This window comes from Pteropus alecto, unplaced genomic scaffold (assembly GCF_000325575.1).
Source record: "Pteropus alecto unplaced genomic scaffold, ASM32557v1 scaffold134, whole genome shotgun sequence".
In the NCBI taxonomy this organism is placed as follows: Eukaryota; Metazoa; Chordata; class Mammalia; order Chiroptera; family Pteropodidae; genus Pteropus; species Pteropus alecto.
Window position 1 is genome coordinate 5,166,079 of NW_006436283.1, and position 21,523 is coordinate 5,187,601.

Consider the following 21,523-nt stretch of genomic DNA (forward strand, 5'->3'; position numbering starts at 1 on the left):
GATGCGAGGCCCTGGCACGTGAGCGAACTTCTCAAAGCACGTCATGTGTGCACAGAAGGTAGCCAGTGAACATTAGCCCGATGAGTATCAGCACACACCCACCTTACCCCGCCCACCTGCCTCCCAAACATCCCGGTGGGCGTGCAGGGGAGACGAAAGGCCTCACGGCATGGAGGTCCTACTGGACTCCATTACCTCCAGTTTCGATAATGGTCCAGATGCTCTCTCCGGGGCTTCAAGTTCTTCCTGACCTAATGACTGAGAAATGAGAACAGGGCCAGGCCCCGAAGCCTTCTCGGCAGCGTGTGCCAAGCCCAACGAACCGTCATGACAGCTTATGTGCCAAAAAGCCGAGAGGCACCACGCCCTCCAGAGGAGCCTGTCGGAGCTCTGCCGAAGGGAGGACTCTGAGAACGAGGTTTCCGGAACGACGACCCAGGGCAGAAGGCAGCAGTGACCCTCTGGCCGCCCAGCCAGGGCTGGGAGGGGCTGTGGTGGGGAGCGGGGCTTCTGCCAGGACAGGCTCGGGCTGCTGACCTTCAGACACCAACACAACGACGGAGACGCCGTCAGTCTCTCGGCCGCTGATCCCTCAAGTGTCACTTACTTGGTGGAGAGCGAGTAACGAAGACAGAGGAGCCCGGGACCCCTGTGAGCCCACGTACCCACTCGCGGCCACGGTTCGTGTCTGCCCGACGTCGCCCCAGAACGCGCTGCTCAGCGCGAGCCACCACGGGCGTCTTATCCCTGGGTCCCACCCCCTCCCTCACAACCCCTTGCCTGGAAGGCACTCGGGAGATGCTTCCTACATGGATCAAGAGAGCCTGATAGAGTCAGGTGATGCCGAAAAATAAAAACGGAGAAGGCCGAGAAGTGTGTGCCTTTTGAGCACAGAAGTCAGCTCTGTAACCCAGCCGTGACCTCAGGGCACCCTTGAGCAGAAAACCGAGTCCGCTCGTGTCGGACAGATCAGCCCCATTCTGACTGAGGGAGTTGAGGCCAGCTCTGGCCACCTCCCAGAAGCTGTGAATTCAGTCAGTTGTGGCCGGGAAGAGAACGGATGTGAGCCCCCCAGGACAGAGCTGGGGGGCAGCCGCAGCGTGGGCTGTGCAGGATGAGAGCTCCCTGGGGGGAGGGCCGAACACGGGCTGGTCCAGGCCCCTGGAGCATCGCTCACCAACTCGTGAGGAGCCTGGGTGATGCCGTGCTCAGCCTGTCAGCCCCGAGACAACCAGGGCACGGGGACGGCGGCTCTGGGCTCGCTCTGTTCCTTCCCAGCACGGTGACTGAAAGGCTGCTCTGGACTGTCTGACAGCTGAGAACGTCCCCAGGTCCCGTCCTCAAAATCTTCTGCCTCCTCTTGTCTACAGCAACTAGAAACAGAGCAGACCTAGGGAAGAACCCGAATAACTTCCTTTTCTGAACCCCCTTCTCCAGACATCCCTAGTCAGAGGGGACAGAAATCCTGAGTTAGAGACCTGAGGTCTGTGAGCCATCTTCGTGGTTTTTGCACGTCTCCTCCCTAAGCCACAGACGGTGAGAAAGAGAGGTCGGCAAATTCATCACAGCTTCTACTATCGAGCCAGGTGACGTCTCACCTAGCTAGACCCTGGCTGCTGCATTCGGCTTTAAAGATGGTGGGAGAAGGAGCACTCCGTCACGATCGCTGGAGGACTCCTCCAGTGCAGGGTGGGCGGCCCGGCTGGGCTCCGCCGGAACACAGTCCGTGTGCTGTGGCTGCTGCTGGACGGAGCCCGCGTCTTTCCAGAATGCACGCTGCGGTGGCTCCCAGGCAGCCGCCTCCACCATCAGGTCATAGTCCCCTCCTGGCCCCCGCCTTCGCCCCAGACACCTGGTCCAGGATCTTTTTTTAATCCTGACACCCTGTAAATTGATCATTGCCTCCATTTTAGGAAAGTGAGGTTGAGGGGGGTTAAAAAACTTGTCCAGCATCTCACGCCTGCTAAGGTACAGCTGAGGTCGGGACTCAGGTTTCCACGCCCATGGCCCAGGCCCCTCTTGGCACTTCACTGCCTCCCTGACTGTGCCAGGAAGACACTCCCTGCAGCAACCCCTTCTCGCCCCTTCCAGGCTGCTCCCTCGGGGCCCGGGCTGGTCTAATGGCATCAGCCCGGCCCTGCTGCTGTCCCCTTTGCCCTCTTGCTGGACAAGACTGCGTGTCTGTGTCATCTCTTTTTCAGCTGAAAGGCCAGATGGTACCCGGTGGTGGGCAGAGTTCCAAGGATTTGATGCCAAAGCTGCAATCCTTGTGGTTTGGGGGAAAAGATAAATATTGTGGCAAACCCACACAGCCACTCGCTTCATGATTATAAGCCACCTGGGTCTTTATAAAGGATAGCCTGGCTCCTCGCTAGCATGAGGGAGGGGAGTCCACACCTGCACGTCCAGGTCAAGAGCCGAGGCTGTGATCTTGAACTAGGCGGGCTTTAAGACGCTCTGACGAGGAGCTGGGGCGGGACAGAGGGTGCACGCGTAGATGAGGCTGTGACAGGCGGAAGGCGGGGGGCTCTGCCTGGAGAAACAGACCTGACTTTGGAGCTGGCGCCTGTCCTAATACACCACTCCTCACATTTCAGGCACTGAAGGGGAGATGGCAGAGAAAGAGATGGGCGGTGAGCCCTCCTCGACGTCCTGGCACACAGATAGCTTCTGTCTGCTTCCCTCTACCTCCAGTCCGCAAAGACAGGGTGCCCCTAAGCCCTTGCTGAGGGGTAGCTTCTGTCCTGGCAGTGAGGAGGACAGGATGATGGTGCCTCTGGGAAAGGAGGGGCCCGCTGGACATGGAGTTCTGCTGGCTGGAGCAGTGGCCACTAGCTGTGGTGAGCCCCGGCCACAGACAGTGGCCACAGGCAGTGGTCCACAGAGCAAGTCCCTCAACATCGAGGTGGAGAAGGTACAGCCCTGCCCTCTCGGAGCTCAGTGGGGCAAGGCGGCTGAGTACGTATAAAAGTCCAACTGACGTCATGCAGGGTGCGGGGAGGAGGTGTCTCAGTGCAAGGGGCCCCGAAGCGAGGGAAGGGCCAGCGGAGGGCACAGAGCCTGAAGCACCCAGGAGACTGGAGCCGACTATGCCACATCACGCTGAGACACGGCCGGCCTCACGGAGAAGACCTTCCGAAGGGTTTCAAGCAGGCAAAAGCAGATGTGCCGAAGAGCGGGGCTAAAAGGGTCACATACGGACCCGGGAAGGATGAATGACCCCGGGGCAGCCCTCACGCTGCGAGGGGTGTCTGGTCTGGGGGCAGGGGCACGAGAGTGGCTCCTCTCCGTGGACCAGCACGGCTGGCACCTGGGCTCCCCGGCTCCGTCCCCTGGATGGGATTCTGCTCTGTTCTAATGGGATGAGGTTTGAAAGGGACTTTGATCACTGGAACGGCGGGTTCTGGGGGGCGGGGAGAGGAAGCACGGCAGGATGCTTCCTCCCAGCTGGGCCGCAGTGACAGAAGACCAGGCCCTTGTAGCGAGCCCCGTGGAGCCGGAGCGAGAAGGGTGCAGGGCAAAGAGAACGGGTCTCGTCGGGGGTGAGGCTTTCCTCAGGGCGGGAGTCTGAGAGCCCCAGAGAGCGCGGAAACCTCTCTCTCCCTGGGCCGAGTGAGCAGATGCAGAGTCAACACGTCTCTGGGCAGCGAGGCCTGCTGTACTGGGTCTCACTTTTTAGCCACCGAAGTCTCTCCATGGAGAATGAAATGAGCTCCATGTCCTGGTCTATTTGGGCAGGATGTCAAGGAAGGGAGCGGGCGGGCACACAGCATCACTTCCCCAGGGCCGTGCCCGAGGGGAACTGTGCCCCCGCCTGGCACACAGAAAGCTGGAGGTATTCATCATGCCCGGCCACCGTGACTCCGGGGCTGGGGAACGGCTGTCAGGGACAGGCTGGGGTCAACTGGTCCTGACGAGACCTTAGAATAAGAGGACTTGGGAGCAGGCGGGTTGGGGAGTACTCCGTATACCAGGGCTGCGTCATGAGTGACGGGGGTGGGGAGCCTCTGGGCCATCAACCCTGCCCCTCAGCTCCCCGCCCCCCACCACGTGATTCTGTCAGGAATTAAGCGGCTCAGACGCTCTGGGTGATGGGCAGTATCTGTGCAGGGCTGTCTGCATCGCCAGTCACCTGCTGGAGTCTGACTGCTTCTGGTGCCTCCGCCTGGGGCTGTGAGGAGGCAGAGCCATTGCCCTCTGTCACCTCAACTGCTTGGTGTTCGTGCATGGCTCGAGGAGAGGTGCCAGGTGATCACTGCAGATGCTCTCGGCACCCTCCCCTCCTCATTCCACTCTACCCACTTGTCTTTACGCGGGGAGAGCGGGTGGCGGTGGGAATGCTCTCGTGCTGGAGCTGGGGGGCGGGGGAGGGAGTCAGGTGCCCAGAACACGGGAGCCCTGCCGAGAGGAGCCACAGGCCGGGCTGGCTCCACCCCTTCCCCTCTGATGTGTGACCTTGAAATAGACCCAAACTGAGCAGGATTGGAACAGGAGTCTTTGCCGGCACCGGCACCGAGTAACCTTGGAGGTGGGGAAGGAGGGGAGACGGCACGTCAAGCTGGCTGATTAACGAGCTCTGTAGAACGGGGTGTAAGAAGAAACCACGCTATCAACCCTCCAGCTTCCTCCCCAGTCGACGGTCAGAACGAGGCCTCTTGGTGGGGCTGGCACACTGTGGGCTAAAAGCCCCATCCGTAGGGACCTAGGAGGGACTTGTGGGCCCCAGGTAACAGAGCAGCCACTGGCAAAGGGATGTTGCTGGGCCCCCTTTTCTCTTGGGGACACTCAGAGCCCGAAACCAGTCTGATCGGAGCAGGAGAGATGCTGTTCCCTGTCTGCACCAAAGCCTGAGGCATCAACGCCAGCATGTTACTGATGACACCAAGCTGCAGACCTGAGGACATCTGCCACCGTCTGTCCCTGGAGGAGGAACGCACGGGACGTCCCCGGCCACTGCCCCCACAGCTGCAGCTCGGAAAGCCGTTCTCTAAGGGAGACCAGAGCAGGCGAGACCACCTACCTCTGGGAGGGGTCCTTGGCCAGCGGAATTTCTCAAAGGGGCGAGTACACAGGATCGTCCTCAGAACTGGTCAGGAACGCAGAATCCTGGTCTTGCGCCCGTGGCTTCTGCTACATTAGGCCTCGGGCGAGACCCAGGAGTTGACATTTTTAACAAGTGCCTAGAGGCGTTCCCATGCCAGGGGTCCTGGAACCCAACTGGGAGACACAGTGGAGGCTCTGGTTCCCAAGCTGGGTGGAGGGGAGTGGCCAGGCAGCGTTCCTGGAGGCCAAGGACCCGTCTCTGGGGTAGAGCACAGCCTCCCTGCAGCGGTGAGGAGGAAGGTGCCAGAACTGCTTGGGCGTCGCAGAGTGTGGCGTGCGTGCGTGCGTGCCTTCCAGCCCCAGTCTCTCCCTCCTCTCGTTGAGGTTTTCTGAGAACATCTCAATCCCTGACTAAGTTCTTCCCACGGTCAAACTCAGTGGGGCACAGGGATGCTGTGCCCTGTGCCCCTCCATCTAGATTCACACCTGCCACATAGCGTCTGCTTGGCAAAACCCCTGCAGTACCCCACTCTGTCCATGCGAAGGCTTATTAAAATGCACCTCGGTCTGCTCTTGGTGAATCCACAAGACATCCCGAGCTCATGCTAATTAATCAGCAGTTAATCATTAATATGCACCCTAATTGTTCATCTCCGCTTAATGCCTATCACACTCGTGTCCCAGGCACCCCTCTGCTAGCTTCGGTAAACCCTCGGGGTTCTTCGGCTTTGCTGTCTCCCCAGGGCCAGCCTGCAGTCTGGAGAACGTGCCCCTAGATGCTTTCATTCTGTGTGGTTTGCAGGGCAGCGTGCTGGCTGGGACGCCAGCACCACAGAGGGGCACAGTTATTACTTTAGAATGAGTGCTTTACTTAATTAAACAATTATCACCAGGGCCCTGGGGCACTATTTAGAAACACACCAGACCCTGCTTATAATAGACGCCCTGTAACAGAGAGTGAGCATCGTTCAGGGAGCAGCACAGCCTCACGGAACTCTGCAGGGCTGTCACAAGGACCCTGCACTCAGCTCTGGAGCAAAGGCATCAGAGAGACACAGAGCCGGAGGAGAAAAACGGTTCGGCATAGAGTTTTCATTTCAGTTAGCACAAAATATTTAAGGACGTTCCATATTACTCTAAAACTACTCTGGGAGGCTGCTGAATTCTATAGACTAGTTTTTTTCCCTGCAGTGTTGGAGAAATGAAAAAAAAAAGGGTGGGGGGGGGGCAGGGGATCTGAAATCAATAACCAGGACATTTCCTTAAAAGAACACAGTCATTTTTAGCTCTTGGCCCAGGAATGGGAGGTCTGGGAGCAGAGGGGCTAGCGCGTGGAGATGGGTTGGGCTGGAGCGTTCTGGGGGTCGCCTGGAGCAGCTTTGGAACACACATGCGCACACGCGCACACACGGGTCAGCGGCCAGGGGCAGCCCCGGGAGCCTGCGAGGCGAGGAGCACCAGCCTTCCATCCCTGACTGGGCTACTCGCGGGTAAGGAGGGCGCACGCCTCAAGCTCCGGGTCTGCCTGGGATCAGTGTGAAGTGTGGATAAAAATGGTCCGGAAAAAGCACAGCGCAGAAGGTCCCCAGCAGGGAGGAATGCTCCCCACGGAGACCTTCTGGCAGCTTCCCAAACTGGCCTGTGTGCGAGTGTGGGCCGCGGCTACACGCTTGAGCTCCGCGAACCTCGCCCAGCCTGCGGGGTGCACGTGCCCCGGGTTCCTTCAGGTGGGCTGCTCACCACCTCCCCCGACCCCGCGCTGCCTGTTTCTACGTGAACTGGGACTCAGATTTCTGCATCTTTGTGCATGAACATGTGGATACCCCACCCCCTCTTCGTACAAGAGATGGGCTATTTATAAAGACGCTGTTTTCACAGAGTAACATTTTAAATGCTCTGGAGGAAACAAAGTACTTAAGAGAAACCTGCTGGTGAGTCCTTCTGTAAATTATCTAACCGTTTTGTAACAAATAATCGCCCCCGGGTTTGTTTACACATTTCACATAATGGCGTTTAATAAGAGTTGTTGAGTATTCTGGCAAGGCTACGGCACACGAGGTCATTTCCCAGCTCAATGCTCTTCTCTGGCCAGGGTGAAAGGGTGAGAAACCAGACAGGTCAAACTGACATTTTCCCCATTTGTCCAAGAATAAAACTGGCTCGCCTTGGGCGAGTGGCATTTGCGAGGATGCACTCATTACAGCCTCATGGGGCAGAGGTCCAGGACATGCCAACAGGGGCAGAGACACTGCCACTGAGCAGTTCACCTGGCTCGGGAGCTAGAACCACATTCTCGTCACCCAGCAGAATGCAGTAAAGCCTGAAGGTCCCCAACTAATGTGCCAATGAGCAGCTTCCGAGGCTTGGGGATGGGGTGGGGGGACTGTCCAGAAGAAACCGCCCCCAAGGGCTTGTGATCTAGATTCCCATAACCCAGTGTCTCTACTAGGAGCATGGAGAAGGGGGCTTGGGGGATTAAGTGACGTCCTCTAAGCTGGTGTGTCAGGTGTCAGCCGTGGCCGAGGCAGGGCGTGATGGATGGCGGGCTTAACGTCAGCCGACAGAACCCATGTCCCCGAGAGCCACATTGAAATAAAAACAACCCTCTCACTGAGCTGGAGAAGGAAGCTGGGGCCGAATGCCCAGGAGCACTGGGGGCGGGGTGGGGGTGGGAGGAGCAGCGGTCACTGTGGCCCAGGGAGGTGCTACTCAGGTCTCCTTGGAAAGGTGACGGCTGGTCCAGAGCGATGCTGGGCAGCAGCTGGGCAGGCACGGGGGTGCACTGGAGGCCACAGCAGTGGGGGATGACGGGCGGGGCCGTGGGAGCGTACGGGGTCCCTTGGCAAGAGTTCACTAGACAAACTGCAGTTTGAGTGAGTGACAGAGTAATCTGAATTTCATTTAGAAAGGGCTGGGTATGGGGGATGGAAAGCACACCAAAAAACAAGAAGCCATTCGCAGGATGAGATATATAGACAGCTTTGTACGGGAAAAAAAAAAAAAGATAGAAAGAAAAACACAGGCCTATCCCTGTATTATTGATTTCCTTGGAAAAGAAAGAGACCAACTGATCCTTTAAAGCTAGTCATTTCACTCTGAGCTTTGGTCTTTGTTTGGAGTTAGAATTCACTCACCCAGCTCCTGTTTGGGAAGTGGGTAGGTGCATTTTGGGGTGTGAGGCAGAAATCCATTCTTCCTTGAGACCCAGGATCATGGGAGAAAAGTGAAGGTTCGGCCCATGGGGGAAGCGGAGACTGTACCCCAGGACAGGGGTCCCGCCAGAGGCTCGTGCTGCCAGAACCACAGGAGCTGGCTGAAGACACCGCAGGCCACCGCCAGGCCAAGCTCCCAGCGTAGGCCGGGCGTGGGCTTGGCCCCGGAGAGCTGCTCTGCTCACCACACCTGCAGCAGCCACTGGCGTCTTCCCTCGGGCGAGTGGGGAAAGGGTGAGCGGCAAAACAAAACGGACCTTTCTGGAGCCTCCAGAACGGAACAGGGAGGAGCTGATGAGCACATTATGGGAAGAAGAAAGAAAAGGAAGAGAGAGAAGATGGGCTTGGCTGGTCGGTCCCCAAATGGTCAGCACCCTATGAAGGAGGCGCCTGGATGCCCCCAATCCTGAAAGCAACAACCCCCGCCCCCAGGCAGCCAGAAATCTTTCCTCAGCTTGTTCCGGTTTGGTGCGAGGCTGGGTCCTGATCTAAGTGTCAGATGGGGCTGGGGGGTAAGGGGAGGCCATGCCACCAGAGAAGGGAAGCTGCCACTAGATCCATTTACTAGGCTTAGGACTCTGACGTTTCCAGACAGAGCCAACCCATCGGTCCCCTCCAGCTCGCCTGTCCTGGCTGTTCCTCTGGCCCCCGGGGGCGGGGGGAGGGGCACCCCGCTTAGCTAGCTGTGCTTCGTTCGACTCCGGGCTCCTAACATGGTGCACACCTGGGGCCAGCATTCACATGGTCTCCCACTGGAGCTGTGCTCTGGGGTCATGGTGGACGTGTGCAGCAGTGTCCCCGAGAATCCCCAAGTCCTGTGAAGTCGCTGCTGCTGCTAAAACTTGTTGCTCCTCGTGAACTTTCCCTCCTTGCTGGTCCTGAAGGCCTTCAGGCCACCTCCTGCCCCAGAATCGGGAAGAATAAACAGTCAAGCGAAGGCAGGGGTGACCCACTTATTAGCAGATGCCACAGCCCCAGGGCACAGTGGCTGACACTGGAAGAACAGAGAGAGACGGGGCAGGGGAAGGGAAACAGACGTCCTTGGGAAGACGCCTTCAATTCCGATGCCACTTGAATGAACGAGAAGTCCGATGCCCATCTAAGAGCGAGGGGCGGCCAGAAAGACAGCAAATCAATCAGGCAGACGAGCAGGATGTGCAGGCACGGATCACTGCACAGCACGGTCCTTGGGCCGCAGCCCTCTGCAAACGTCAGGCTCCAGGGGCTGACGAACGGGCACGACCTGCCCCCTCCTGCCCGGGCCTGGCAGCGGGGCTGCCCTGCCAGCCCAGAAGGTCTGTGTCACCAGGGGATGGGGCTGCGAGGCTGCAGAGCCGGGCTCCTGTCTCTGCCTCAGCTCTGTGGCCCTGGGGAAGCCACCGCCTCCGAGTCTCAGTTTTCTCTGCCGTAAAATGGGATGATGTCACAGACCTCACTGCGTGGCCGGGAGGACACAACCAGAAACGAGAAAGTAGCTAGAACACGGGATACCAACGCAAGACGAACCACCGCGGGAAGGCCCGGCCTGGGCTTGGCACGGCACTGCCCCGGGGCGGGGGGCACTACTCCATTCTCCACCCCTCACAAAAAGGATGTTTTCCCCTCAAATGGTACTGTTTTAGGAAGAAACCCCTCGGGTTCACAAAGCGGGCTGCACACTGCTTTAGGTACTTCAGATGCATCGAAGCCAGTGTTGCCGCGTAAGACGGAGCCAAGACGGAATCGGAAAGCACGGCCTCCCGGCACAGAGAAAGCAGGACTGGCGGCGAAGGCTGGGAAGGGACCCTCCGGGGCGAGCCTGGGCCCGGATCCCCCACGCCCTGCTCCTGTAGGAAGAGAGTCCCGCAGACAGAACGGCCCCTGCAGCCCCCCACATGCACCTTGCTTCTTCGAGGGGGTGTCTGGAGGGAGTCTGGGGAGAGGCCCCTCTGTCCGGCAGAGCGTGGCAGGCCATCTGCCGGGCCCTTGCAGGCTGCGTCTCTGTCCCCGTCACCCATGCCCTGTAGGTGGATCTCATGGTTCCTGTGTTCGAGGCAGGATGGCAGGCCAGGGTGACCTTGTCCTGCTCCAAGGCCGCCCATGAGGGGCCCCCGGCTTCATACCGCCAGGCTGCGGCCAGGTCTCCAGCCAGGAGTCCGCTCTGCCATCTGCACTCCCAGCTCTGCTCGGCCGGTGCCTGCTGCGTGCCAGTGACCCAGCAGCATCTGTCCACCCGTAAGTGGCGGATGCCGCTCCTATGAACGGCCAGGAGCTTTCGGCACTTGGGGAGCCCCACTGCACCCCCCGGGCTTCCCTCTGACACTCCCGAGGAGGAGGAGGCAATAACAGGGCCCAGGCCCCGGGCAAGGGATGTGACTGACAGGCTGGGAAGCGCTGCGGGCACGAGGCAGTGAAACTTGAGTCCAGGGGAGGCGACGCGTTCCTGTTTCCCAGACACCTGGGCCAGTCCGACTCCTGGATGGGACTGATTTACACACAATCCTATCATTTCACCAGGGGTCCCTGGCTCTTGCTCACCGTGCAGGAAAGAATGAAATGCTAACTCTTGGCTTTGTTTCCTACCCAAGCCGGAGAAGCTCCAGAAAGCATCCCAGGACACCTGGTCTGGAGGCGAGGTTACTGGTTTGAAAGAGATGGGGCATCTCATACTTTCCCATTTGGTCCTTCAAAGGAGCAGGATAGGTGGCTGCTGGGGCCCTGAGGATCCAGGGCCTGCAGAAGGCAGATCCTGATGTCAGTTCCCACGGGTCCTTGTAACAGGGCCCATGTCGCCACTGGCTCCAGCTGCGGCGGCTTGCTGGGACGCCCTGGAGGGCACATGTGACTCACGAGCCCCCCCACTCACAGAGCCCTGTAATGTGGCCACTCTAAGGAAGGAGGGAGAAACTGACTCACAGCAGCTACACTGGCAACTGCAGGACGTGGGGGGAGGTTGCGGGGTGCAGGAGGGGAGGAGGAATTTTCCATCTGTTAAGGTCAAGGGCTTTGGGAGGCAACTGGGAGCTGCTGGTAGAGGCGGCCCCCTTCTTCTAAGGAAGCATGCTGCTGCACACAGGCCGGCCTCTGCACAGAGTTAGTATCCTGAATGTTCTCATTCCGGGTGTGCATCTCAGCATTCCAAGGAAGACACGGAGGAGATAATTTCCAGAGGCCTTTCTGAACGTTAGACCACAAAATAAAAGCCTGTCTCTTTATCCCCTAGGACACACTGTCCCGGAATTGCAATGAAGTGGTCGGCGGGAGGCCCTCTCACACGTGCAGGCCGGACAGGTGCACCGTCTACCTGAGACAGAAAGATGACTGTCCCTGGGGTGCGAGGGGGTGTTAAGTCCGCTCGCTGCCTTGCCCCACATCTTGGTGAGGTCTGGCTGGCAGCAAAATCGGAAACAGCTGGTAGGAAGAGGCGCAGTGGGGGGTCTCTAGAAGGGAAGGACAATCTTCTGAATGTGAGTGGGAGAGGGGGTGAGGGAACAGGGCCACTTGATGGAACGAAGACAGAGGGATAAGCCCTGCAGGCCAGACTAGGGAAGGGAAGATGCCCTCATCCTGTAATGGAGCTCAGGACGAGGAGACCGCCACCCACCAGCCCGTCCTGTGGTCGCTTTGCCCCTCCTGCCTCACTGGCCGGGGGGCCTGCAGAGCGATGGAGAGCACGTGGTACTCGGGGCCAGGAAACACCGCTCTGCAGAAGCCGGGGACCCTGCGAGCCACGTGAAAAGTTGTAAATAGCTTTAGAGATGATGGGGAGGCCCGTCTGCCTTGACTTTCTCTGAACCAGGAAGAGCACATCCGAACCGAACACCTTCCGAGCGAACCGCAGCCCCCGGCAGTGGACAGCGGGTGGGGAGAGAGGGTGTCAACAACTCAGAGAGAACAAACTCTGCTCCTGCTCACCCTTCCCTTCCTACTTCTGTAGCTTTTGCCAGCCTGCTGGCAATTAGCTTTATGAGTTATAAGCACAGTATCTGGAAGCTGAAGACAATAATTAATGCCTGTCGGCTTTCCCGAAGGGTTCATTCTGTTCGGTCAGAGTTATTGAGATTTAGGAAGCAAGGCTTCCATCACGTGGAAGGTTTATAGGAATAAGTGAAGGAACAATTTAATAAGGCAATAATAATGCTTCTAAATAATTTACCAGGCAAAGGGCAGCAGCCAATATCCCCCGTGCCCCATATATCCATTTTGCCGGTGGGCGGGAGACCGTGCCAGACAGATTCTGCACGAGACCGCGGTGGCCTTGCCGGGAAAGACCCACCCGAAGGGCTCTGCTGTGGTCCCTCTGCCCGGGACATGCTCCCGTGTCTGTGCCGAGCCTCCGGGACCTGGTCCTCCGACACCGGTTAGAGACCCAGACGGGGTATTACACTTACAGACACCTTTGCTAATTTCACCAATCACGGTTTGTTGAAATGCTAAGAGGCTGAAGGGCCTGGGCCCTCCTGGCTGCCCTGTCGAGTGACTGTGCACATCCCCAAGGCCAGGGAAGTGGGAACGGGAACGGTGCCAGGAAATCAACTCTGTACAAGACTGCCGCCGGATGTGGGGGGTGAGGGGCCCTCCCCTCGGGTACCATGCCACCAAAACAAGCGTTATGTGAGCTCCCCCAGCCAGAGCTGAATGTGCGAGGGAAGAAACACAGGCCACGTGACTGCTCCAGAAAAACAGAGAGGAAAACAAAGGTGTCCCACGGCTTGGACCACAGGCCCCCTTGGGCAGGCCTTGGGGGTGGGACCGGGAAGGCAAGACGACCTCTCAAGGACCCTGGGGGTTAACGAACGTCCACCCAAAGAGCACGGCTGGCGGGGCCTGCGGAAACCTTTGCCAGGATGGGGGTAATTAAGTTAAGAGGCCAACTCCCTGAGTCGCTCGGCTCTCTCCTGACCCCGCCTCCCAATCAGCTAAGTGGCCACGTGTCGAACTGTGTGTCATCTAGCACACCTAAATTTGTGTCAGGGCAGAGCAGGACCAAGAGGAAGCAGAGAATATTAATAGACGCTGCGAAAGGTAAAGAGAAACATTTGAGTCCAGCCCGCCCGCAAAACAGGCAGAGATAAATAACCGCTTCTGGGTTTGCAACTTATTTTTTTTCCTCCCCTCCGCCCCCGCCCAGGGCACAAAGCAATCAAGCAACAGCCTGGAGATTCATCACCTTCCCTTGTCTGTGGGGAACAAGGAAGACAGGGAGAGAGCTGGGCTGACCCGTCCCCTAGGGAGGGAGCCTATTTCTCTTTAGGGACAGTCCTGAGATGGCTCAGTCCTGCCTGTCCAGTCAGGGAGCTTGGCATCCACCTGCATGCTCCTGGGCCGGCCAGGAGTGAGGTTAAAACACGAAACGTCCCTGGAAAAGTAGCTCTGGCTCTCACAGAGCTTCGCTCCCAGTACCCCACCCCCAAACCCTGAGCTCAGCGTGCAGGAGTTCACCGCCCGGGAGCTGGCGCTGACCCGCAGGCCAGCTCCAAACCAGCCGAGACTGAGGCCTGGTCGCCAGGACACTCTGGGGCTATTGTCCTAGCGCCACGATCCGCTTGCTGCCCGGGACCAAGGCCCCGGTAATTATTCAGAGTGTGGAGACGCACAGATCCTTCTCTCTGGGGAAACAGTTCCACCAGAGAGCGAAGGTGGTTCGAAGGGCCCAGGCCACCCCGGCCGGCCGGGTGCGGGCTGAGGGGCAGAGGCGAGGCCACTCACCAGGTAGATGTGGTAGACGTCCGCTCGGCGCAGTGGCCCCCAGCACAGGTCCGTGTCGTTGTGCTTGGTGTGGGCCTCCACACCACAGGAGTCGTTGTCGATGGCACTGCTGGTAAAGAGAGCATTGGCTCAGTGTGGCCCTCCCTGCTCGGCCTGAAGCACACAGGACCCAACGTTATTGATTATTAGCCATCGCTGAACCTCCCTTGCCCTGACAGCTGCTTTTGGTCCAACAATGATTCTCCACGAGCCACATTTTCTTGTCTTTTCGGGCATGCGGCACGGGAAAGTCCCTGTGGGACTGCCAGGCCCCTTCCCAGTGGGGACGGGGCAGGGAGCAGGGTGGAGCCTGTTTCTGCGGGACAGAAGACACGGCCAGTGGGGGGGTCCCTGTAGAAAAGGGCCTCCGGCACCTGCATTCTTCAGATGCTGACGGGTTTGCTTGGCGTAGTTTGCTTTGCTTCTGCCGGGAACACTGCCCTGACCGCCTGCCCGAGGAAGCCCCTGTGGCTCCACTAGTGTGGAGGGCGAGAGGGACACTCACCAGGACACCTGCATGAGGGAGAAGGGCACGGCGGCGGCATAGATGGCCAGGTCCCCGTACAGGTAGATGATGATGCAGAAATAGAACAAGTTGACCCCAACTGAAAGGGACAAAGTCATCGGTCAAGGCACAGCACCGGACAGTGAGGCCGTCCGAGGCGTTTACACTTTTTTGAGGACTCCATTTCTACCTGTCCCATAGCTTTTGGTTCTCCAGGCTGCTTATTTTCTCCGGAAAGAGTAGGAAAATGAGCCCAAAGTCCTGTTTCTCGTTCTGGCTGGCTACGCTGTGATGCTGGCGGGAGACACATCTACCCGTGACTTTCACCCAAGAGGGGACTGGGTGGGGCTAGGAGGGTTGTGGAGATTCTGGACCCAGACAGGGGCCAGGTGAGTGAGGTGTGGACGGGCCTGGAATTAGGGGGGTCGGGGGGAAGGGGGAGGCCTGGAGTCATAAGCCTGGGCCAGGGTGCCCTTCACAGCCAAACACGGGGCTCTAAGACAGAAGACTCCTACTGAGGAATTGAAAAGCAGAGACGAGAACAGGAAATGGCCCTTCTAAAATGAAAATCAAGAAGGTAAAAGGCCCTTGATTTCCAAAGACTGAGCGCCTCGTTCTCGGACTGACCAATCGCCAAGCACCGGAGGGGCAGGGGCGGCCTGGGCTGGGGAGCTGGAGCCGGGCACTGACTTCCCTCCTTACAAAGCGTGGCTGCGAGGGAGGGTGCTGGCTTTGGAGGTGCAGGCTGTGGACCCTCCCTTTGCAATAGGCAAACCTTGGTCCCCTCTCCCGCCAAGAGGGGCCTGAACTAGGAGTGGGGAGTGCAGGCTCTGGCCCCACTGCTCTCACTCCCTGACCCTGGCAAGTCCCCTAAGGCCCCAATCCCTTACAGTGAGAATTCAAGCTCTGCTTAATTCCCTGTGTGACTCCAGCTGTGGATTCTGAAAAACCAGTCTGCGCCCTAAAACCTCAAGGTCACAGCTCTGAAAACCAGTCTCAAACTCTGGTCCAGACTGACTGCTCGTTTTTGATGTCCCTGGTCTCAAGCTGTTTTCTTCGCTGAAAACAGAAAGAAAAATAAAGTGACAGTTCTCTTCTAAGGCTGGTGACTCGGAAAAGCCTCCGGGGTCCCCAGGGGAAAGCCAAGGACATATTTCACCTGGGCTATTTGAGACGGACTCTACTCCTAGGAGTCTGGGGAAAAAACACCAGGAAAAAGCAGTTCCTGAAAGAACCCAGGAGGGCCTCGGACAGCCTCACTGTCCAAGCTCAGTGGCCCCTGGGGTCTGCCTGCCACTGACACGCAGGCTCCCAGGACAGCCTGTGCCCTCGCTCGTCTTTCTGCTCCGACACCGATGCTCTCTGTAGGGAGGCAGCGTCCCCTCCCCACTCCCAGCCTCTCTCCACCTGCCCACGGACGCCAGTGTCAGCTGTTTATAAACTGCCACTGGCCCTCCCTGATCAATAAATTTCATTACTAGACACAAAAACGGGAGGATCAATGAATTTTCTGAGAGGACAGCGATGACTAGGTCTGGCATTTCTAATTACAAGGAATGAGTCGGACCCCAAGAGAGCCTTCTGTGGAGGGTGGCAGCCCTTCTAAAGGTCAAGGTCGTGATCGGTAAATTAGGGATAGAGTAGAGGAGTGGTTTCCAACTCGGGGCGACTGTGCCCTGCAACCCCTAGTGGGGATGTTTAACCATGTCTGAGGACATTTCTGGGAGGTGCTACTGGCAACTAGTGGGTAGAGGCCACAAATGCTACTCAGCATCCTACAATGCACAGGACAGGCCCCAATGGCAAAGAATGATCCGGCTCAAAGGGCATTAGTGCCGAGCCTGAGAAACCCCAAAGCAGATGAGGAGGGGGCTTCCTCTACATGCGTGGCTGCGATTCTTAAAGAAATCAGGGCAGACTGTAAAACCTGAGCATTAGGGAGGTTTAAAGGGTGTCTGTCTGCCTCCGATGTGCATTTTATTTCAAAAGCTTGCATTTGGAACGGGCCCGTGTATGGCCTCTGGGCAGAAATGTTCATCTTTGTCTAATCTGTGTCTCTTATCTTAGTCTGATGAGCTGCAGAGAGGTAGAAATGGAAAGAAGGAGCCACCCAGAAGTGGGGAGACACAACCAATCTGGTCTTCCTGATTCTGGACGCCCTCAGTGAGGCTGGCAGTGGGGGTGGGATCACTCTGGGGCAGCGTCTGGCTGATGACCACGATCTTCCGAATGGCACAGTCAGATCCCACGACCAGTGATACATGGAAAGCTTCACATCCTAAGAAGCTGCTAAGAAGCTTCCAGTTTCTACAGTCCCCGTTCAGCTCAAGTTAGTACAGCCACATTTGAGAAAGGAAAGAACCGGCAGAGACGCCCCTCTGCAAACAGGGATTCTGATGGCGAGGCAGAATACCTTCCAGTGGAATCCCAGACAGCAGCCCCGCGCATGGGCTTCTGGCGCCCTCTGCTGACCACCAGGAAGACAGACGGAAAGGCGTGGGTGCACAGCACAGCTGACCGCTGTCACAAGGTAGCGGCTGTGTTGCCCTACACAGCACGGCCCAGGAGACAGGGCAGACAAATCAGAGGCGCGAGACGACCGGCCGACCTACAACGGCTCCCTTCCCCGAAGAGCTGCTTAGGGTTCCCAGTCTCTACATGCTGCAGGAGCTAGGCAGCCATCTCCTTATCCCTAACGCCGGTGAATGAGGAGGGGCCCCAGGTGACACCGAGGCAGTCTGGGCCCCTCACAAGGTGGCTCCTCGGGGGCACTGGGGCAGGTCAGCGGTCTGCTCCATCCCATCGCCTGCCCCACCCTGTCTCCAAGGTGGGGCCCTCGTTCCGAGCGCCCAGGTCTGTAGCGAAGGACCAGCTCTCCCCGAGCCCTCTCCCTGCCCCACCCCAAGAAGAGCTTATACCTTTATTGAAGAACATGGAGGCCATCTGTCCCATTTCCACACGGTCTGTGATTTCAAAGAGGTTTGGAGACCCGCGTCTTTCTGTGGAGCCAACGGGCAGGAAGAGGGGGCGGTTCGTTCACGTGGGAACGCTAGAGGGCGCTGCTGAGCTCACTGAACTCCCGGGAATAACGAACTCCCCAAGTGACTCAAACTTGAGAAAACTTTCCTTAATGCTTCCTGCTCGAAACACCTGAAAACGGTCTCTAGAAGGGGACCCCAGGGACACTGGTTATGGGGTAAGAAGGAAAGTGGCTCCCTCAGCCAGACCGGGGGTGGGACCATCAGGCGTGCGTGCGTGTGTGCGCGTGCGTGTGCGTGTGTGCATGCGTGTGGTGGGATGGGAGGAAGGAGAAATCGGAGGCCTGGCATTTACTCGAGCTTCCAGTGTGCCCTGGGCACCGAACCAGGCGTTCACGCATTTCGATACCAGGAGAGGCGGGACACTGGGGTGCCGAGCTTATGCAATTCACCCGAGCTGCAGACCTCATTAACCAGTGGAGACGCGGGGTGCAGCGTGGGCCGCGAGCCCCACAGCCCTGCTCTTCTTACTGTACCCCAGTGCCTTCCCAGGAACCGTCCTGCAGGCGCGAAGTGCTCGGGGTCCCTGCAGAGGAACTCCTGGGCCCGCCCCACGAGGAAAGGGAAGCTGTGGCCGAGAGGCTACTGCGGGCTGGCCTCGAACGCCAAGACTTACGCACAGAGAGGATGGGCCGTTTCTCTGCCCGCTCGTGGCTGTCCTGGAGGAGGCTGTCACTGTCAGAGGCTGTGGAGGAGTCCCCATCGTCCTCCTTCTGGGAGGGGGTGGGACAGGGAGGAGGAGGGGGAACAGACAAGGAAAAAGGAGTTCGTGACTACGGAAGAACCCTGGGGACGGTGGAGAGCCCGTCCCCTCTGTTCCTGTTTTCTCTTGCAGGTATCTGACTAGGAGGCTCTCAGCACCTCCACACTGTCACGTTACAGGTGCGGACACGCTCGGATGGCAGGTCCGACGCTGAGTACGGCTCCTGGGAACGGAGGTTCCGCGTGACCGAGCCAGCTGCAGGCGGGGAGCAGGAGGGACCACGCGCGGTACCGAAAGAGCAGAGGCAGCACGTGTCCTGCAAGCCGAGGTGGCTGCTAAGCTGCAGCTTTGGGACGGGGTCCCGGAGTAGCGCTGTGGACACGAGCCCTCCGCGCAGCAAGGAGGAAAGAACTGGCCCCTGAGGGCTGCGTCTTTGGGATGCCACTGGCCGGAGGTACCGCCCGGAGCCCAGGGCGACACACACACACCTACCTGGTGGTTCTCCATCCTCTTCCAGTGGAGCTGGGCGTTGGCTGCTGCCATGGCTTCTACCACGAAGGTAGTCGTCATGAAGCTGCAGGGAGAGGCCACGGGTTAATGGCCAAAGGCAGATGGGAGGTCGGGGGAGGTACAAAGGACCAGACCGACAAGCCCCAAGCATCCTCTTCTGAGAGCTGTTTCCTAGCGAAATCTCAAAATGGGTCTGACCCGATAAAGCAAAGTGCGTGTGCATGTGTGACACCTAGCACGCTGTGCCGATGTCCCTGTTTCCAGTTAGAATGTACTTCTGATGCACGGGAGACAAGGGAGTGAACTAAGCTGGTGGGAGGCAGCGTGAGTCTGGGGAAAGAGGACGAGACCATGCACACCGAGAAGGGGGGCGTGCTGGGGGCAGAGGTGGGAGCACAGGTGCCGCCTGACGCTCTCAGCCGCAGGAGGAGGCTGATTCACAAGGCGGCCCTCCCCAGGCTTCTGGGAAGGGCAGCAGGCAGCTCTCACCTCTCCTTGCTAGGACACAGACAAGCGGTCAAGTCCCAATCACACACCCTAGTGGACAGAGCACAGGCATGGATAATTGAAAGGGAACACTTGGCTCTGGAATCTGTCCCTCTCCCCACACCCGCTTTTTGGCAGTATTTTGACTTTCCTAATAACCTGGGTGATATTAAAATGATCAATGCATTTTTATGGCCAGAATCAAAAGCGAGACTGGGAGGTGGCACCAGACATTTGCTGACAAGTGAGACTAGAGTGAAAAACCACCTTTTCTTCTCCTCTTAAAGAAAGTGGAGGCCTAGACGACAGCTAGAACCCACGCGGGCTCCCTTCCGTCAGCAGGGGGAACGGGGCAGCGCCGCCTTGCTGCTAATGGAGCCTGAGCTTAGTCCAACCTGCTCATCTCTCTCTCTGAGGCCAGCACGGCTCTGCTGTGGGACTTGACCCTGAGCCCTTTTCCGGTGCTGTCGCCTGCCCCGGGCTGACTGCTCAGCCCAGCCGACGGGGGGCACGTGGGACAGGGGTTAAATCTACATCCACTCCATCTCGGGGGGTGGGGGAGTAGAGGGGCAGCCAGCTCTGAATCTCCCATTCCAGTCTCCTCTGCACCTCCTAGAAAAGATTCTCATTATCTTGCCTAAGTGACCATTTTAAGGGCTTTAGATTTTTCCTCTTTTTGGAAGTAAAACCAAAATCCATCTTAATTAAGCTGTAAAGAGGCTTCCCATGGTTGCACAAAGCCACCTCATTGATCATGTTCAAACATAAAATGGCTTGAGCAAAAGGGGGGGCATGGAGGCCCCTACCTGGGGCCCCCCAATAATCACTTCCCACTCAGATGGCTGCCCGTGCTGAAGGTCCTTTAAAGGGGACAGCAGAGTCACAGAAGGACAAGGACTTCTAGGACTCCTGGCTGCCAAGGCTCGCAGCATATAACGAGCCAGCAGTACCCCGAGGTTGGCCTCAAATCCCCCACTGCTGTCTGTCTCCCCCTGCCCCAAAGAAAAGAGAAGAGTCTGTGAGGTGGGCCTCTTTATTCAGTGGGATACCCCGGCACCTGGGAACACTGCCTGGTGTCACCTCTCCCAGGGGGTGCCCTTGGGGGTGTTGCCAGCTGTCCCCTCTCACTTCGTTTTTGCAGCTTGTGGATTCCCGCCTGGTTGAGGTGGCGGGAAATGCTTAGTCCTAAATCCCTCACCAGCCCGGGCCACCTGTGAAGGGACTTTGGCCCTGCCTGTGGGACGCCTGAAGAGCGCTCAGGGGGAAGCACCTGCTGGAGAATCCCACACACCTGGCTCGGGGAGCAGGCGTCCTGGAAGGCTCGGGAAGGCCCTGGCCTCCTCCTTGCTGCCAGGTGCAAGGGCAGGTGAGGTGAACACTTGATTGTGTGTGCACCTGTATGTTTATCGCTTCCTCTGTGAGCCATCCTGAGCAAATTCTAAATTCCAAACTGCCTTCTCATTTCACTTTTAACGACGGTCAGATTCTCCTTCTGCGGCGAGGTGTTTTCTCAAACACACACACACCGGGGGAGGAAACACGTGAGCACCACGCGAGGCATCCCGCAGCCTGATGGCAAGTCCCGCTTTGCAGCTGACCTGGGCTCCGCGGCTGCTCCCACCGCACCAGACGCGAGACCTTGTAGGTCCCCTCTCCTCCCCCGGGGCCGCCCTGGTGAGCACTCGCCACGGACGCCTCGGGACACTTCCTCACGGTAACGGGTTTCCCGGGCAGGCCCCTCGGTTTTGCCCCATCCCAGGGGACAGCCCCTTACCTCATGAAGCCCAGGAACACCAGCAGGACCAGGCTGACGAGCCACCCGGCGGTGGCAAAGGCCTTGGGCATGGTGAGTGCGCCGGTGCCCACGATGAGGTTGAACATGTACACCAGTCCCACCTGCAAGCCACAGAAGGGACGTTCAGCCCAGAAATTAATTTGCCGCTGCCCCCTAATGGCTCCCGGGATGACCCTGGGTGACGGCAAAACCGCAGAGGCCAGGAGGCCGGACTTCAGACAGGGAAGCGGGTGAGGCGGGGCCCCCCCTTCTCGGGAGACGGGCTCTGCACCCCGACGCGGAAGCCCAGACGTAAACGCGAGGGCGGCTGACAGCCCGTGTTCTGTCCGCCTTTTCGAACGTCTCCGCGGATCAGTTTTCTCGTCCGCTCTGGCTGTCGCCACCCTCATCGCCTCACTGTTATTATTAATAATAATAATAATAATAATAATATGTTGTTGTTTTGTTGTTGTTGTTGTTATTATTATTATTATTATTATTATAGGGGAGGGAGAAAAGAGAGAA

General features: G+C 58.2%; 1 protein-coding gene across 6 annotated transcripts in view; it reads right to left on the reverse strand.

Moving 5' to 3' along the window:
* Positions 1-21,523, reverse strand: part of TMEM104 (transmembrane protein 104) — a 51,623-nt gene that overhangs the window by 23,483 nt on the left and 6,617 nt on the right. For 2 of the 6 annotated variants that reach the window (XM_025047123.1, XM_025047124.1), the window contains exons 3-9: positions 20,999-21,120; positions 19,228-19,275; positions 18,721-18,802; positions 18,142-18,238; positions 17,406-17,486; positions 14,488-14,587; positions 13,944-14,052 (exon numbers count right to left, since the gene is read on the reverse strand). In XM_025047123.1, coding sequence (XP_024902891.1) covers positions 13,944-14,052; positions 14,488-14,587; positions 17,406-17,486; positions 18,142-18,238; positions 18,721-18,802; positions 19,228-19,275; positions 20,999-21,120 — 639 coding nt within the window. The remainder of the gene's footprint in view (positions 1-13,943; positions 14,053-14,487; positions 14,588-17,405; positions 17,487-18,141; positions 18,239-18,720; positions 18,803-19,227; positions 19,276-20,998; positions 21,121-21,523) is intronic. The other 4 variants (XM_025047127.1, XM_025047126.1, XM_006912248.3 and 1 more) reach the window with 4 other exon arrangements.